The 18,875-nt window shown below is 42.8% G+C and overlaps 6 protein-coding genes across 6 annotated transcripts; 4 read left to right on the forward strand and 2 right to left on the reverse strand.

Moving 5' to 3' along the window:
- Positions 1-42: 42 nt before the first annotated feature.
- Positions 43-2,530, forward strand: Bfra_005139 (putative ku family dna protein; the record flags this gene model as incomplete). The annotated part of the gene is made up of 7 exons (XM_037335526.1): positions 43-548; positions 596-656; positions 709-1,206; positions 1,256-1,647; positions 1,699-1,910; positions 1,963-2,420; positions 2,483-2,530. The coding sequence occupies 7 exons, from the start codon at positions 43-45 to the stop codon at positions 2,528-2,530; spliced, it is 2,175 nt and encodes a 724-aa protein (XP_037192621.1).
- Positions 2,531-3,825: 1,295 nt separating this feature from the next.
- Bfra_005140 (putative amino acid transporter protein) lies at positions 3,826-6,078 on the reverse strand (the record flags this gene model as incomplete). The annotated part of the gene is made up of 10 exons (XM_037335527.1): positions 3,826-3,963; positions 4,037-4,360; positions 4,423-4,529; positions 4,673-4,882; positions 4,940-4,963; positions 5,032-5,409; positions 5,478-5,543; positions 5,599-5,729; positions 5,785-5,855; positions 5,914-6,078. The coding sequence occupies 10 exons, from the start codon at positions 6,076-6,078 to the stop codon at positions 3,826-3,828; spliced, it is 1,614 nt and encodes a 537-aa protein (XP_037192622.1).
- Positions 6,079-6,521: 443 nt separating this feature from the next.
- Positions 6,522-11,225, reverse strand: Bfra_005141 (putative anaphase-promoting complex component cut20 apc4 protein; the record flags this gene model as incomplete). The annotated part of the gene is made up of 11 exons (XM_037335528.1): positions 6,522-6,847; positions 6,894-7,043; positions 7,099-7,156; positions 7,206-7,907; positions 7,955-8,516; positions 8,579-8,903; positions 8,953-9,194; positions 9,598-9,683; positions 9,736-10,552; positions 10,603-10,796; positions 10,848-11,225. 11 exons carry the CDS (start codon positions 11,223-11,225, stop codon positions 6,522-6,524), a joined length of 3,840 nt encoding a protein of 1,279 aa, XP_037192623.1.
- A 133-nt stretch (positions 11,226-11,358) lies between these two features.
- Positions 11,359-11,687, forward strand: Bfra_005142 (uncharacterized protein; the record flags this gene model as incomplete). The annotated part of the gene is made up of 2 exons (XM_037335529.1): positions 11,359-11,365; positions 11,512-11,687. 2 exons carry the CDS (start codon positions 11,359-11,361, stop codon positions 11,685-11,687), a joined length of 183 nt encoding a protein of 60 aa, XP_037192624.1.
- A 230-nt stretch (positions 11,688-11,917) lies between these two features.
- On the forward strand, positions 11,918-14,885 carry Bfra_005143 (putative glutamic acid-rich protein; the record flags this gene model as incomplete). Its single annotated transcript, XM_037335530.1, has 3 exons — positions 11,918-13,117; positions 13,174-14,806; positions 14,863-14,885. 3 exons carry the CDS (start codon positions 11,918-11,920, stop codon positions 14,883-14,885), a joined length of 2,856 nt encoding a protein of 951 aa, XP_037192625.1.
- Positions 14,886-17,268: 2,383 nt separating this feature from the next.
- Positions 17,269-18,852, forward strand: Bfra_005144 (putative duf803 domain membrane protein; the record flags this gene model as incomplete). The annotated part of the gene is made up of 7 exons (XM_037335531.1): positions 17,269-17,282; positions 17,369-17,412; positions 17,476-17,501; positions 17,560-17,650; positions 17,706-17,957; positions 18,005-18,296; positions 18,348-18,852. The coding sequence occupies 7 exons, from the start codon at positions 17,269-17,271 to the stop codon at positions 18,850-18,852; spliced, it is 1,224 nt and encodes a 407-aa protein (XP_037192626.1).
- Between the last annotated feature and the right edge of the window lie 23 nt (positions 18,853-18,875).

Genomic DNA, 18,875 nt, shown 5'->3' on the forward strand with positions numbered 1-18,875 from the left:
TGAAATTTATCTCATGTAAACTTTTAGCATCTCTCTCTCATAATGGAAAAACAAGCAACTGTCTACGTCGTCGATTTAGGCAAATCCCTGGGAGACTGTCACCATGGACGCGTGGAAACTGACCTCGAATATGGTATGCGATATGTCTGGGATAAGATCACGTTGACGATGTCTACTGATCGCAAAACTGATGGGATTGGTATTGTTGGCTTCCGTACTGATGAAACGGACAATGAATTGCATAGTGGTGGAGAAGAGGGGTATGCGAACATATCTGTATTGAAACATCTTGGTCAATTTCAGATGCAACAATTGGAGGAAGTGAAAGAGGCTGTCAAACCTAGTAATACCGATGATGGAGACGCTATATCGGCGATTGTTGTTGCGATGGAAATGATCAAAAAGCATACTACGCTGAAAAGTGGAAAGCCAGGCAAGTATGCCAGGAAGATCGTTTTGATTACGGATGGTCATGGATTTATGAACGGCGAGGAGCTTGATGATATTGCGAAGGAAATCAACAACAATGATATAAGACTAGTCGTCATGTAAGTTGTTCTCTTTTATAAGATTGACTTCGCTAACACGAGACTAGAGGAGTCGACTTTGATGATGCAGAGTATGGTTTTAAGGAGGAAGACAAAGACCTGGTCAAGGTGCGAAGATCTCCAATCCGCTGATCATTCTTTCAAATCTAATTATTGATAGTCTGAAAATGAAAAACTCCTCAGATCTTTCACAGAGAAATGTTCGGATGGAACTTTCGGCACCACAGCTGAAGCGATTGAAGCCCTCGCAACACCTGTAGTCAAAGTCACAAGAGAGTATAATACTTACACAGGACCACTTATTCTAGGAGATGTGAAGAAATATCCCGAAACAGCTATATCGATAGATGTTGCTCGATATTTCAAAACAAAACAAGCCAAACCTGTTTCCGCGAAGAGTTACGTTGACCGAGTAACAGATGAACCGATCGATGTCGACCTACCGGATGCTGATGATCTTACCTCAGTCACACAAGCAAGGACTTATAAGGTCAATGATCCAACTGCACCCGGTGGTAAAAGAGATGTCGAAAAAGATGCTCTGGAAAGGGGCTACGATTATGGCAGCACTATTGTTCCTATCAGTCAATCGGATGAAAGTATTACAAAGCTTCAGACAATAAAAGACTTCTCGATTATGGGATTTGTACCAAACGATGTAAGAACATATACTCAAGGCATCTTTATGTATGGCCTAACATTTTTAGTACGAGAGATATCTCAACATGGGAGAGAGTTGCATCACTATTGCTCAAAAGACAAACGAGAAGGCAAGAATGGCATTGTCGTCTCTCATCCATGCTCTTCATGAGCTGGACTCGTGTGCTGTGGCTAGAATAGTCAAGAAAGATGGATCAGATCCACTAATTGTACTTCTTGCTCCCCTCATAGAGCCTGGTCTTGAAGGACTCATTGATGTGCCCCTTCCATTTGCAGAAGATGTACGAACTTATCGTTTTGCGCCTCTTGACAAGGTTTTCAATAGCTCTGGTGGCATAATGGAGAAGCACAAAAACCTTCCGAGTAATGACTTGAAAGCTGCGATGAGTGAATTCGTTGATAGTATGGATCTATCAGCAGCCGGGAAGGATGATGAAGGGTGAGAAAAGACTATGTAGCCTTGCGGGTAGCATACGACTGACTTTGGTAGTGAACCAGCGGAATACATGGCCATCGAGGACACCTACTCTCCTGTCCTTCATCGTATTAATCAAGCTATACGCAGACGTGCTGTCAAGCCAGATGAAGGCATACCTCCCCCTCCGGATGTTCTAACAAAATGGTCACATCCTCCCACTGAGCTTATCGAAAAATCAAGTAGCCAGCTTGAGAAGCTGATCGAAGTAGCCGATGTCAAGAAAGGTACTTCACTTTCCAATCCTTCTCCAATTTCATTAATCTAATGATACCACAGTTCCTGCCACAGCCAAAGCCAAACGCAATAGAGAAGTCGTCAAACCTCTTTCGGGTCTCGATGTAGAAGCTCTCCTCGGCCGAGAAAAACGTCAAAAAATCACCGTTGAAAACGCCATCCCAGAATTCAAGCGAGCCCTTTCGAGCACTGATTCCACAGATAGCGTCGTCAAAGTTACTCGAGAAATGGGCGATATTGTTCGTACACTACTCAAACGAAGTACTGGAAATTCTACCTGGGGTCAGGCTGGAGAGTATTTGAGGACCATGAGAACCGAACTTATTGAACTTATTGAACCGAATATCTACAACAATTTCATCGAGAAATTCAAGAAGCAACTCCAAAATGGAGATTTTGATAAGTTGTTTTGGTTCGACGTTGTGAGGAAGAATAAATTGGGTTTGATTCATGGTGGTGAAGCAGAGAATACAGAGAAGACAGAGGATGAGGCTAGGCAGGTTCGTTCACTGTTTCTTTCCTGTTTCTGCGACAGAAGTAACGTAGCTAACCATGAATGCAGTTCTACCACTTGAATACAGGAGAGCTACCTAATCGCGGAAAGGTTTGAGCGATCGGGTGAATGTGAAAGGAAAGGGGGGGATGTACAATTTTACTCGTCGCAAGGATACCCTCGAATTTGCGTGATGATTGACGACCATTTTACTGATTTGGGAAAGAGAATTAATCTGCTGAAGCTGGATTTTAAAACGTTGTATTATCATTTGTTTGATTAGATAGGATCGAATGAAAAGCTCATAGTCTTTCGAAGATTTGGCTTAATCTCTAGTTCAGGTCTGATTAGAAAGATGTTGTTACAAAATGATTGTGATAATGGCTAGGTGATGAAGATATGTTGTATGATTCGGGTATTGACATACCGGATATACCTATATATGAAGTAGATATTATTGTACTATGCATTCATAGACATGCTTTTCTATTGGACGGGTAAAGCCAATGTAGTTATATCCTACTTTTCCTTGTAGGTACCTCCACTTGAGGAACTACAGGTATTGAGCTACAATACTTGAAGTAGAATTGTCGTTGTACGCAAAACACAAAGTTTGCTGCAACGTAGGATAAAATCAGAACGAGGAAATATTCATCAGATCTCCAGTTGGGCATCTCTTCTTGCTGTTCATCAGATTAAATACTAATGCCAGGATGTAGAACTCGATGATTAAATAAGTCTAGTGACTATGTTCAAAAAGTTGGCAAATACTTGCTCCAATAATCTAGCAAATTTGACACAAATTGCAACATAGAATGCACTGATAAATATCAGAATAAGCTTGCATCCTCTAGACGAACTTAACATGGCAAGATTTCAGGCGGAGTTGCGTGGTCCCAATCCCAGACCAGACTTTGAGAAATTTGGTGCAGTTCCTCGTGTAATTCTACTCGAATACCTCCGACCTTTGGACTTTACGTTCATCAGAAAGATCATGATTGAGATTGTCCGTACACAGTGTGAGTTCCTGGACATACTTACAACCCTTGATTTACAGCCAGTGTTTCCGATAGGTGAGCTGGGTATTGGGTATTATGAATCGTGAACATCAACATTGAAAAGATTATCTCATTTACCTTTTAATGTAAACCAGAGAGATTTCTGTCATTACATCTGATCGAGGGTATAAGCTACAAGCTCGGATTGGAAAAATGATAGAAAGAAGATATGTATAGTGTATCGTACGGATCTCACGCCTCACGCCTCACATCTCCCAACTCCCAGGGTTATCTGCAAATCGCAGACCGTGGGCGCTAGTCAGAAGTTCCTATGATTGCCTATGTACGTCTAATTCTCATGACAGATATAAACAAGACAAACAATAAAATGTCACAACTTCACCCATCTAAGTTCTAGTCTACTGCTTGCGTCATCTCACTATCTCCTCTCCCTTTTACGAACACCACTGGTGGTGTATAATGTTTCTTCCCGTGTACAATATATATCAAGCCTGCGATCACAATAACAGCAAACCAGACCGCCGGTGCCCACTACCAGTTGTTAGCCCATCTTGCATCTTCCAATTTTATCTTTTCAGTTCTAGAAGATCAAGAAGTTACTCACATTAGCATTTCCAAGTGTGACCGGCGCCTCATTCGGAAAACAGCTCCAAACCATCACAAACCCACAATACGCAAAAGCAAATGCGTTGATCGGTAGTCCAAATCGCCCTAAACTCCATCGCGCTGGAGGCAGAGATTCACCTTGGATGCGCTTCAACAGAACACATCCGATACTTATCATGTAAGTAGAAAGAAGGGCGAGGAGGGAGAGGGAGACAACGATGTTGAAAGCGAAGGAGGAACCGAAATTTATGAGACAGAGGAGAAGGGTAAGGATGGAGGTCAGATAAATGGCATTGGGGGGGATGTTGAGTTTGTGGTTCATCTAAAGGTCGTTAGAATTTCCGAGGAAGAGGGAATGTTGGTTGAAAAATTGATTAATCCTACCTTGGATATCCATAGCGAACATGGAAAACCCTTATCCCTTGAAAAAGCCCACAACTCTCTACTCGTAGTAGCTAACGCTGTGATATTTCCAGAAAAGACAAGTATCACTACAAGATAAGGGAGTCAGTATTATCGACCGAGGACAATTTGGGAGGGAAATGCGTGAAAATGAAGTGTCAATGTTGTCTTGGGAAATAGAGCACGACATGTGATGGAAATTAAAATTGGAGTGTGAGATTGGTGAACATACGAAGGATAATCATGAGAGCCGTGGCCATGGCCTCAGATCCTGTGTTTAGAAACAGGCTCAGATAGGGTGCTGGAGATTCGATTGCTGCGTCGAGGGGTCCGATGCAGAAGAGCATGGTTATTAACGTAATAATGCCCAAGAAAACGTTGAGGATGTAGCTCCACCACATAGCTCGCGGAACGTTGATCGATGCATCTTCTACTTCTTCGGCTAAGTGATATGTGAGCATCTAGATGGCCATATCATGTGAGAGAATAGAATACTTACAGATATGCACTGCACTATCAGATCCTATATATCTCCATTCATCAGCCACGAATTCAAATTCAGTTTAACGATTCAGCTCTTCGATGACTTACCAAGATTACAATACAGCACGCTAACCTGCGCAATCAAACAACTCGTCCCTGTGTTACTCCATCCTCCATTGTTAATCACATCCAAAAATACACTTCTTGTCGAGTTCTTCGGTGCCATAACCCATAGTGGTATGATAGTTATCAGGAACCCTGCCAAATGTCCAAATAAAGAAGTGGTTTCAATGATAGGCAGGAGTCTTGCGCCCCATGTGTTAAAGACGATGGTTATGAGCAAATAGGCTATCATGATTAGTGTATATTGCCATGAGGAAAATGAAAAATCTGCGTTTCGGATATCTATAATTGCTTCAACGAGAGTAGCAAGGACAAAGACGCTACTGGCAAAGCTGGCGATCCAGCCAAGACTCGACATCCAGCCTGGCGGAGATGGTTAGCAAAAGTGGAGAAGGTTGAGGAAAAGGAGAATAGGTATGGAGTGTAATCACCGGCGGTATAACTTAGGAACTTTTGATATTTGGGGGGAGAAAATTCGGAAACCCAGTGATATTGACCTGCAATTCGTCAATCCCACAGTTCAAGAGAGTAAGTTTTCCATGCAGCACCCACCACCGCTCGTAGGAGCCATTGACTCCATTTCTGCAAGCGACGCCACGATTGACGAATAACACATCACCGTCCCAATGAATACCCAGAACAATCCAGCAAACCCTCCATTGATCAATCCGACGCTCAGTGACCTATAGTTCTGTAAGGTGATTTATCTCATCGACACGGGAATTGTGAATTACGAACACTAGGACAAACTCCCATGTTGCCATGTATATTGAAATGAAACCAAGCGTTGAGATGAGACTAAAGTTTCTCTATGGCTCAGTTAATTTGCTGTCGTCATCGAAGTGATCTGTACTGTAATTTGCACACCTTGAATTCTTGCTTCTTTCCCAATCTAAGCATATCGTTGACATCATTTTGAGTTTCTCCATATTCGTCGGTTGGAGACGGCAATCCAGCTTCCAGGCCTGCTTCTCGTACCTCGCCATTTATGCTCTTTCGTTCTTCAGACACCTGTCCATTATGTAACGTCATAACACCTCACTCGAGGTGCAGCAGCAAGTCAATTAGTTATCTCTAAGATTCCAATTCAGGGGAAAACGCGTGGGAAAGATACGACATAAAGTGATTGTAAGTCGGGCTGATCCTTATTATTATTGATTTGTTGATACTTCTTTAATCTGAAAGTGGTCACATTGATGTATTTCGAAGCGGCAAACCGTATTTTAGTGCGTCCGTCAAATGCCATCCGCCGCTACTACTATTCCCCCACTCTCCTTCCGGGGTATCGTTATCTATCATTTGCAGAATCCTTCAAGCTACCTAGGTGTTGTTGCTTGAATCTAATTCGTGCAATATTTGTGTGTTATCAGATTCCCTGTTGAATTCTGCATACTCGATGCAATTTGCAGAAGCGATGGAAAACTTCTCTGTTGTTAATCTTTGTTGCTGTATCGTAATACTCTACTTACTCAAACTCATGACATTGGAACATCCTCATCGATTTTTCCCTCAGAGGGAGCCCCAGTCCATTTGAAAACTTTGTAATGAAGTCTATCTTTGGCCAAAATCACTAATCTCTTCCTTTCGTCGTTGTTCTTGGAGCCAATTTGTGGTCGGATCATCATATATTCTGGGATAAATGACTCATCGACTGCAAATTCACTTTGCAGAAACCTGTCGATTACCTCCTCGTTGCTGAAAACAATTACTTTAGAGCGACTTGCAGAGATTCTATGAGGTTGATATTTCATGTGGCCTTCACCTCCAACGCTGTAGAATATACCGAGAAGATTGCACTTCCCTACAACAATGTTAGTACCGAAAAATAAAGATCGATTAAGCCTTACCGTCGGCCTCCCATAGCACGAGTATGGTCCTGTCGTCCAAAAATTTAAGATCCTTGATCTGCCCATTGCCAAGCTGCATGATAGAAGAACTTGTGCTGCGCACAGTGCTGATACCACTCTCGATGAGAAGCTCAACCTGAACGACTTGGACTAATCTCCAGTCAACAGACACCCAGGCAAATATATGAGTAGTGTATTGACTGACCTTGATTCAAGAAGTCTTTTGGCACAAAGGCGATGTAGCCATGACATGTGTTACGATCCTAAAATGAATCAGTGATGGGCTGCACAAATCATAGTAGCAATACTAACAATTATCTTCATCTTCATCTCGACAGGCACATCTTTGTGAGCCATGCCTAGTTCGCTCGCCTTACCGAAAAGGACATTACTCTTTTCGGCATCTGCAATTTGAGTAAAGATACTGGTCGCCTGAGTCCTCAAATACTTGCAAAGAAATTCCACTTGCGGCAGAGTTTTTCTGTATTTGAGACCTTGCTCTTGCTTTTCTAACTGTCTTGTGAGCAGATCAAACATTTGAGCGCCTTTCCCTACATGCGCACTTTCTTCCTCGTAGTCTTCAGATTTAACCTCGCCTATGAAAGCTGCTAGAGGGCTATTGGTCATCACTGTTTGAATGTACAGTAATACTTTACCGTGATCAATTAAAGCCTCTTTATCGCCATCATCATTTTGTGAAGACACATCAGATGCGAGCCTATCTATCTCGTGACGAAGCCAAGCAGAAAATGAAGTAAAAAGGTCGAGCTCATCTACTACTTGAAGTAAAATTTTGGCAGAAACAAGATGTAGAGACGCGATCGTATCCATAATCGAAGTTATTTGAGCACTGGAAAAGCCCAATGAAGAATCCGAGCCTTGAAATTTGGCAATTCCATTCAATCGGCTGAGAATGACAGAACAACGATCTAGGGCTGGAAGCATATTCTCATGAACTAAACGCCGGAGGTTTTCAAGACCTGATACCACGGCTTTGTCCCATCTTTTGTGACCCTAAAAATTTAGTACATCTCTACGAAGAGTAGAAAAAGTAGACTTACTCTTTCTGTCAGTTCGTCCACAAGCCATTCCCGCACAACTGGAAAGGTATGGCCAGTTGCAACTGAATGATAAAGTGCCTGTACAATATCTCGATTATCTTGTTCAGCAAGGGTTTCATTAACGTTTCGGAGGAACCTGCTGGGTAATTCTTGGGTTGACTTCCATTCTACAAGCATAAGACATTGTATTTGATTGATATATCTAAGAAGGTTCTCTAAAGCTGTTGATCGCGATGCAAGGATGGAGAGATATTCGCTAGAAGCTGACAAGAAACGAAGATCCATTGGGACGAAATAGATCCTTTCTTCAGATTCGGTGGTTTTCATGAGCAATGCATGAGTCGAATATAATTTATGGGATGCATGTGAAATAAGATATGCCGGACGTCTCTGAACTATGACTGGGGATTTGAAAGATCCTACAACAAATGAGTCGTAGATGCTCAGATGGATGTTGCCTTCCTTCGTCCCAACCACCATGACATCGGCCATGTCATTATCTTCAGGGTCGAAGGGTCGGAAAAGTGCATCTAAAGAAGACCTGGAGCTAAAAACTTCATCTCTGGCGTAGAGCAATAAGTCAGAGTTCCCGAAAAAGAAAATAATAATAAAAAACACACTTACGAGGTTCCTCCTGCAGGGAGTACACTTAGCTTTGGCAGGCTAGGTTCAATGTCAAGGAGGGTGAGATCTTTCGGCAAGTCCAAGACGGCCTTCTCTGTTGACAGTTGCTTCTCATCCTCAAATATTTCCTTTAATGTATCTGGGACAAGCTTTGATGCTTTACTCTCAACTCTTCTACCAATTGTATTTGAACTCCAACTCATACACGTGACCCCAGAGAACTCCTGATCATCTGAAGTTGTAGAGAAATGGTGAACCACCTTTGTACTCTCTGCCCCTATGAGGCGTACAGATCCATCACTCCAGGCGATTGCTAGTAATTGGCCTGCAAAGCTATCAGTACGACATTATCGACGACTGGGGACGTTCGGTACCATTTGGTTTCCAGTTAATTTTTTCAACACGAAGAGTATTGACTTTCTGTGCAGCCCCATAAACTCTCTGTCCATTCAAACGGTAGATTAAAACTTGCTGGTCTGTGCTACCCAATGCTATCAGGTCCATCGACGGACAATACACGAGCAGTTTAGGATTCACCGTTTGATGCAAAGTTTTCTCGCCGAGTAGCTCGAGACGCTTGACCTCCACCATCTTGTCCGCTGGAATAAAATTGCATCTAAGACAGAAGGATTTTATCGATAAGGTGGCTGTTTTCACATAGCCCAGTAGCTGGTTGATAGTTTTACAAAAACTACGCGTTATGTAAATATCCACATTGTTGTAGTGAGTACGTAAGCGAGAGTTACAAAACGCTCGTTCTTTCCTTTTCATTATCAAAATATCTGAGCAGATACCCTTACCTGCGTCGTGCTGAGCCTAAATTTCAATTTAAGATGTACATTGTTTTTGATTGTGCAATACTGCAGAGTGATCATGCAAAACATTCCGCGAAATATTATAAAATATCAATAAGTTTTATATTCTACGGCTAGTAAAACAATAAAGATCATGGATTGCCATCCATCCTACGCCATGCACTTCAATCAGATCCCGTTCGTTTTCTGCGCCCATTTTCTTACTCCACCAGATAAGAATCAGCGACCGACTTGATATCCTTTGAGAAATCTACGGCCTCGTTTAGTTCTAGTAATGTGACTTCGGTAACCTGCATAAATGTTAGTATCTGACTGCCATTGAAGAGGTCGGGTATAACTTACATCAACATCAATAAAAGGCTTTGTTTTGGCAAATTTAATTTGCATTGGGAAGAAATCATTCTCATCCCCATCCTGGACTTCGAATTCAAAAGAGCCAGCTCCATTAGAGGAATCCACAGATCCAATCGTCCATTCAAGGCTATCCCCAGAGACTTCATACGTTGCGTCGAAGCTAGATACTGCGGGCTCGCTCGAGGCGTATGGAATAGTAACGGTAACATCCTGAAGAGGGTCCTCTCCTGTAAGTTCATATTCTACAGTAATGTTGAGAGGATCGCCTTGTCCACCAACAACCCATACAGTGAATTGAATTGGTAAGGCACTGGTGTCATCTGTCTTTGGTTGAGCTCTCCATCTTAGGACACCAACCGAATTATTGACAGGGAAGCCCTTCGAAACATTGCTCATTTGGATGGCTTTAGATCCATTGAATGCTCCCTTATCGACATTTGGATGCGTGCGGAATTGCACTCCATGACTCTGGTTGGCAACGATATCTAATTTGACCTTGGTAAGTGTAGGGTCTGAGATCCTCAAGTTCAAATCACCCTTAACCTCCAAGGAATTGAGTGATCCATCTCGAGATAATTTGGCATTGATCGACTCCGAGATAGTAACGTGAATAGCATCACGGTCCATTGCGGAGGGAGTGTGAGGGGTTTGTTCGGCAGCAGCTGGTGTAGGATGATTTGGAATAAGTGGCGATGAGACAGTTTCTTCTACTTCAGCACCCATATCTCCACGAACTCTTTCAAACATGTCTGTAGTCTTCGACTTCTTTCCCAATTGCATTCCTTTGCCTTTCGGTGCGCTAGCTCTGTGAATTGTCAGTGTCAATGATCTAGCAGAGACAATAGAATAGCCTACTTGAAAGTTTTATTTTTGGCAGCTTCATATGAATCATAGGTTTCGGTGTTTGCGGATTGCGTAGGTGGTGTGTATGTGGGATACTGTGGCCTACTTGGTATAGCACTTCTACCACTCCTTGAAACCTCCTTGCGCTGCATTTCCAATTGTTTTGCTTTGCGCTTGCGCTCTTCCGTGGCCTCGAGTTCTTTATTCTGAGATATCAGTTAGCTGATTGCCTGAGAATACATATGCACACAACCTACTCTTGAGATGATTTCTTGTATCCTTTCTTCATGACTCTCCATCTCCAAGAATGTCTTGATTTGGCTAATTGTAAGGTTTTCCCTGTATCCAAGTGTGACGATCTCGTCGAATGCACTAAGCAATTCGTATGCATTCTTTAAAATCTCTCTCTCATCCAAGGTTTTGCATGTGCTAGTGACCACCTGCGCGAATAGGTGCAAGGAATCGATATCTTGTAAGATGTTGGATTGCTTGTTCGTAATGAGGACCATGTATAATTCGTCCAGTGGCTGGTACACAAATCGCACATTGTCTTGCTCCACCGTCGTATGTTGAGTTCCAGAATCAGCCAACTTTGGAAAGGATGCTAGAAGAGCTTCAATTCTAGACCTTTGCATTTCGCGAAACTGCCTGGAGAGGACAGCTTTTCCCCCCCGGGTGCAAATCGAAGCTGCTAAGACAACCTGGGAATTTGTTAGCGAAACAGAAAACAGCAAAATATTAAATAGAGTGGCGCACCATTTTGAGTAAATGTCGAGTAACTACACCTTTCTCAATGCTGTCACTGAGTTTCAATGTAGACAGTTCAGATTGTATTGCAATGTGTATATCGGACAGTGAGCCAAACAATGTTCCGACATGGATCCGCACGTGATAGCTAAGCTAAAACAAACGCTAATTTAGCGTTAAGCCGTATGAAGCTCCAAAAGCGCGCTACCACACTTTCATCTTTCACAAGGGTTCCTAAATTATCTAGAACGACATCAACTCACTCAACACTCAACACTCAACGACACGTAATAATAGATGTGTTTAATTTAATCATTAGTTTGCCAATTGGTGGTATTTCAAATTCTTGATTCTTTGCTCATTTGTCCGACATTCCTTTGTCCTACCCGTCCCCACTGCGCACTAAAAACCCTTTCACATTTACTGTTACACGCGAAACCAAGAAATCGACCATATCTTATGCCTGGCAGCGTTATTCAAAAATCAACCTTTCACGCCTCTTACCAATAATCCCATTTTACTCTTTTCGACTTGAAATCAAATTCGGTATTTCCACCGAAAGCTTTGAAGCCACGAACTCATGAGTGTGTCGAGTCTTGCACACCCAACATTTCATACAATGGTGGATGACAGCATGGAGATAGCTTCCGAGCATGGGCACAATACAGCCGAGGAAGACATCGATATCGATATCGATCTCACTACTGGCAATGTTGACGAAGATGATATTCTAGATGATATCGATGCAGATGCAGACTTCGATACCAATATTACCGATGTACCCGCACATGTCGAGACAGACGATCTGATGGTCGACGATGACGGTGATGATGCATCATACCATATGGAGGATGCAGACTTACTGGAGGAGGAAGCCGATGATCACGTCATGGAACAAGAACCTGCTATTTTGTCGTTTGGAACCGATGAACCTTCCGACACTTCTTTTACTGAGCTACACGCCACAGAGTCAAATTTCGTTGGTACTGGCATTTCCGATCAATTTTGGGACGAGCCCCAAAATCTACAAGAGCCAAATGAAGTTATAAATGCGCAAGACATAGAAGTAAATATACATGGCTCAGAAACCGTAGTCGACAATAGCGCCGATAGTACAAAAAAATCCGATTCCAAGGACTCCATGGAGTTTGCACCTATTATATTTCCTCATCCGCCCACTGATGAAGACCCACAATCCAATAGCCCACCAAGCCCCAACTACGATGGCTCTACTCAAGAAGAGCTTGAAAACAATGTTAATGAGGCAACAAATTCCATCGAGGTACTTGATTCAAATATATATGCGGAGGATGGGGAACAACTTGGCTTGAGCACTGCATCTGCTGAAAGTGACCCAATCGATCTCCATTCACGTACCGAAGGACAAGTACAAGAGCAAAAACAAGAGCAAAAACAAGAACAAGAGCAAGAACAAGAGCAAGAACAAGAGCAAGAAGAAGAGCATCCAGATCTGAACACAGTCTCTGCGGAAAGTGGCTTGATCGACCTAAATAATGCTACACTCGAGTCTACGAAAGATTCGGAGCATCAATATCATGCTCGTGGAATAGTAGTCAAATACAACAACCGAAGTTATCCATTGATTAGGAAATCTTCCACAGATCATCCTAACGATTTCTTCTTCGAAGATTCCTCTGTAGTTGAGAAAACGTTAAATGAGTTTTGCTCCGAGATACGTAAAGTCCTCGCAGAGGAGAACTTGCCCCAAGATGACAAGATTAGCCTGGTTATCGAGGAGCTTCAGTTAGTGATTGAAGAGGTGGGTCTTGAAGATGTCCCACCATCATTCTTGGATTTTGCTAACTTTCTCTGTAGACGCAACTCACAAGCTACCCTTCCGATTTGAGCTTAGCCCAAATCATTCGCCTATATGAACAACTAGTCAACAATGACGGCACTGGAGAAATCCCCCCTTTGAATCTGAGACTTGTTATTCAGCCTACTGGTCCTGATAGATTTCTAGCGCTCTCAAAAGGGGCCGCTGAGGGCAAGGGACTACTCGAATATGTGACTTGGGACGCCGAAAGCGAAGATGATCCGACCGAGTTCGGAGATCAGACGGAACATTATGACAGCGAATCTTCCCCCGACGAGTACAACACCGAGCTCGAGGATGGAGACAAGTCTATCAAAACCATTGATACGCATGTCGAGAACTACGACCCTGGTTTCAATCATGACCAACCAAATCAAAACGTGAATTCTACCATTTCAGCCAGTGCTGAAATTCCTCAAGTGGAGCAGGAGGATAAGCAAGAAGCGATTGGAAATCAAGAGTTAGTATCTACAACGGATCGCAAATCACTCGAAACTTCGGAACAAACCAACAACGAGACTGAAGAAGAAGGGGACTTTATCGATTACGAAGATGAAGAGGACGCCGAGAAGCCCTCGGGCGATGGAGCTCTGAAGTCCGAATTGCCTGAGGCCAATGAAAGTAGGCTACAAAATGGTAGATACACCGATTTTAACTTGCTATGCCTTTTTCCTGATACCTGTTTTTGTTTCACTTGTAATGACCTTGATCTAACTGAACGTCAATCGGTAGAAAAAGAGTATCCTCGAAAGCTAGTCTCTAACAAAAAAGAGAATGGATCTGATGAATTAGACGACCAACTTGGCGACGAAACGACCCATACTGATGAAGCTGCACAACCCAAGGAAATATTTGACGACGTAGAAAGCGACATTGACTACGAAGAAGAGAACGCCGATAATAAGTTCAACGGCGAGGAAGAAGATGGAGCAGTACCAAATGAAAATGCAGAAGATGAGATCGACTTGAACGCCACCAATGACGAGGATCGTGAGTATGCCTCGTACGAAGATAATAACGAAAACGAACAACACGAAAGTGACAAAGGCTTTGAGTTAGCAGATAATAGACCAGAAGTACCTTGCGATGTTAATGAAATTGAGCAAAATGGAGACAGCGAAGGTTTTGATCTTGCGGATCATACTCTGGAAACAAATAACGTGGAAATTAGTTATGACGACGATCTTGGAGATGGACAGCAGCAGAATTTTGAGGGAGACGAGTTTGATTTAGGTGTTGGCGACGAAGAAACCGAGTTCCTCCAAAACTACCAATTAGACGATGACGACACTTTCAATGATAACGAACTCCTGAATATGTCTGTGGGCGAAGTTATCTCCAATACCAATGCTACCTTCGATGACACAGCAGCCGAGACAGACAGTGCTACGTTGAGCAACGCTTCGATCGCCGAACCCCAGACAACGAAGCTTAACCTCGACAATGGACAAGATCAAGAAGACGAGATCGATTACGATGAAGATGAAAACGAAAACGAAGAGAATCCCCCATCTCTAGTAGTTGCTCCTCAACCTCCAACCCCAAAGTTAAATGATTCACCCATTTCAACCTCAGGAAAGAGACCCAGAGCTGATGCAGACTTCGAAGATGGCGATGAATCGAACACCAATGGTGAGTACCATTTGAACTTTCTCAACCGGTTTAAGAATTGTGCTAATATTGAATAGAGGCTAAGCGAATTCGCTCATGATTTCAACATGCCATTGCAGATATTATTTGGTTCATACGGCATTTCTACTTGACTTGTCTAGTGTTTACCATTTTGATTATGTTCGCTTCCTCAACGTCTTCGAAGTGTTTCTATCGACTCTGTTTGACAGCTGACAGATAAAATATTCAACAACAAATTGGTGATTCGGAACAGCCTCGACACGTGAACCGATTGCAAAGAGAATTACGTCAACCGACAATTTCATCAGGTAGGTCTTTATAGGTATGATGATGTCAACCCCTTCTAATATTTCTCCCACCCCCTCATTCCCCCCTATTCATGTGATACTATTCAATTTCGCTCTCAAACTTCTAGCAATTGGTTCTATTGCATACGAAGTGCAGTTTACTGGCCGTGGTCGGATTTATAGGAGATCAAAATCTGGGGAATACATGCAAGGAATTTTCTATGGAGTTGGGGGTTCACAAGATATGTATATGCGCAATACCCCTTGATACAAGATGGTTTGGATTTCGTTGGTATGCAATTTTATGGAAAGCATATGGATGGAAAACGACTGTACTTTGGAGTGGTTGCTGTTTGCTTTGTGAGGGGTCTCGAAATTTGGCTATCTAGTCCGTAGGTGGTAAAAGTTTCTGTTGCAAAATAAAAGCACATTCATTACATTATCTAAGATTCAAAAACTCATGGATTGACCTGAACCTACAAATTTGAATGTTTCCATTGTCGGAATTTGAACCGGACATTGAAATGGAAACGGTTGTTCAAATTTAGCTCGGACATTCATCATCAATCTTTGAATTTAATCCAGACCTTGAGAATTCTAAGCATTCTAATTTTCCAACTTAATTGGAACATTGAAACCGTCGAAACTTTGTCATCTGGGTACGTGTATACGTAGAACAGCACCGCTCGTAATGTCAGATCCTCCACATGCAATTCCAATAGCATTTAATCCCAAGAAAGCCAGTCAATCCATAAGTTTGTCAATTACAATGGACAAAACTAGCCACTTAATAATACACCTCATGCTGGGTACTGGGTAAGCATTCCTTGTTGGAAGAATTTGATGGCACAGCCTCATAGACCCATTGCGTGCGCGTCAAAGATCCCTACAATACGACATTTAAGTTTTAGCACATCCGAATCGTTTCTTTAATACCAACCAACGCGACGAATATCAATTGAGCTGCAAGTAAATGTAGAGTTTTTATACTGACTTCAGATCTACATGGACCTATGGGGGTATCTGTAAGTGGTACATCTGTTACAGAATACTTTAATATAGCATAACGACGGGTAGGGAAGAAAAGGGGCCAAAATCGCCAAAATCGTTCTTGAATTCTGAGGGTAAGGGTACGAGGTGTATATAGTATAATATAATAGAACACATGGAGAGCATACGTAGAGTAGAACATAGCATATTGATATAATATCTTGTGATCAAGCTCTACCTCTACCTCTACCTCTACCTCCGCCTCTACCTCCACCTCTACCTCCACCTGCGTACTTTACTAAAATTCGAAATTCGAAATCCAATTTTGTTTTACTGGAGTACTCCGTGTACTAAATTTAGAGGAACTATACCTGGGTAGAGTAGCAGCTAGCTAGACCTACCTACCAACTACCTAGCCTGTCCACGGGCGAGCCAGCCCAGCCAAACACAGTTGGCCCAAACAGAGAAATAGGTCAAAGTTCTATGAACCACCTGCATTCAACCACTCAACCATTCAATCTCTCAAAGTAAATGAAAGAAAGACCTTGACTTTTGTAGTTTCATCTCTTTCTTTTCAACCACCTGCCGCTTGCTTGTACAGTGAAAGTACAGATAGTGCTACCCAAATCGCAGATTTCCACCCTGGAACTTTCTACCTCAAACCTCACTTCAAGCTTTCAACTTCAATCCTCAATCCTCGACCTCCAAATTTCGAACATCCGGAATTTTATAAAAAGTCATCCCACATTGCCAAGAACTTCGTGACTTCAATTATCCAGTATTTCGAAATAATCCTTCGATCCGCTCCTTGGATTTCATTCATTCATCCATTCATCCATCCAATAAGTCACCATTGAATTAAAAAAAAATCATTCATTATTTGTTGCCTCGGTCGACAGGCATTCGAACTACAGAATTATCACTAAAGCTAGGGGTGAAACTATCTCATGACACTCCACGTCGACTTGCGATCATCACACTCAACAATTTTGCGAAGAACGCTCTACGCCGATAATTAGACTCAAAGAAGTCCCACGATTTATTTGCGCCGATCTATACACTTGCGCTACCCTCACTTTGATATCCTTACGAGGTCTTTCATGAGCGTGAGCTCAAAGGCTCAACGAATCAAATAACCACCTTGCAACACCGCTGGGAGAGAAATCTCAACTCTGCGCAGTCAAGATGTTGGAAGACAAGTATGTCAATGGCATCCGGAACCCGATCAATCGCGCATGAGTTATGCTGGGCATTTCCAACAGGCAAAGGCTGACTGGTGATAAAGATACATAGGGCTGGCATTAGCCGTCACCTCAACTATGGCGATAGGTATGAATTTACAGATTATGGCGAAGAAGAAAAAATGAGACTAACATTGCGTCTTCCTGACAGGCACAAGTTTCGTCATAACTAAAAAGGTACGAACATTCACATTTCAGATATTTATTTGTAATCATTTACTGACGATTACCTTAGGGGCTGATGGATGCCGAGGAAAGACACGGTTTTGAAGGAGATGGATTCACATACTTGAGGAGTCCGATATGGTGGGGTGGCATAATAGCATGTACGGATCAACTTGCATACCACGCGGGGAAAATTAGCTAATAGGATATGAACAGTAATTGTCGGAGAAATAGCAAATTTTGCAGCATATGCGTTTGCCCCAGCAATTTTGGTCACACCTCTTGGAGCGCTCAGTGTTTTGATCGGAGCGGTTCTAGGGTCATACTTTTTGGATGAGAAACTTGGTACCTTGGGGAAATTGGGCTGCGCGACGTGCTTGATAGGATCGGTCATTATTGTTCTTCACGCGCCCCCGGACAAGGAGATCAAGAGGATTGATGAGATTCTTCACTATGCTATCCAACCAGGTATGCCAAAAAGCCCCCTCGCTTCTGAAGCATGCTAATATCGACAGGATTCCTTTTCTTTTGTCTTTTCGTTGCAGTTTTTGCAGTCGTTATGATATACAAAGTCGCCCCAAAGTATGGCAAGAAGAATCCTCTAGTTTACTTGTCAATTTGTTCAACTGTCGGCGGTGTTTCAGTCATGTCAGTAAAGGCATTTGGTATTGCAGTAAAGTTGACATTGGGTGGTGAAAATCAATTCATCTATCCCTCAACCTACGTCTTTATTATTGTAACTGTAGTCTGTATCTTGACACAGATGAACTACTTCAATAAGGCATTGAGCCAGTTTCCCACTTCTATGTAAGTCATGTCCAATTTTGAGCTCGTTCTTTGATTCTGACGTCTACCCAGCGTAAACCCACTTTACTACGTTACTTTCACAACTGCAACACTTACCGCCTCATTCATCTTGTACGGCGGTTTCAACACTTCTGATGCGGTCAACACAATTTCCCTCCTATGCGGATTCCTCGTCATTTTTACAGGGGTTTACTTACTCAACGTCTCGAGAACTGACCCTGAAGGAAACAAGATGGTCTCCGGCACAGACGGTATAGCAACCGACCCTCTTTCCGGCTTATCGACGAGACGAAGTATGCAGGCCCGCCGAAGTAACGATCCGCACAGGATGAGCATGGGAAGCAATGGATATGGCCGAGGTGACAGAGAGGGGTTGATCCATGCATATGATGAAGAAGAGAACGTAGGATTCGGTCTTGCGGACCTAGCAGACGATAGCGACGACGATTCGCTGCCTCCACGAGCTATGAATGGGAAAATCAACGGGCATAGCAGTAAAAAGAGTTTCAGCGAGCCATTAGAGCAGGAGAGGCCGGGCAGATCGTCCAATCGGTGACCTCTCCAATAGGAATAACAGTT

Source organism: Botrytis fragariae, assembly GCF_013461495.1.
Source record: "Botrytis fragariae strain BVB16 chromosome Unknown tig00000054, whole genome shotgun sequence".
NCBI lineage: Eukaryota > Fungi > Ascomycota > Leotiomycetes > Helotiales > Sclerotiniaceae > Botrytis > Botrytis fragariae.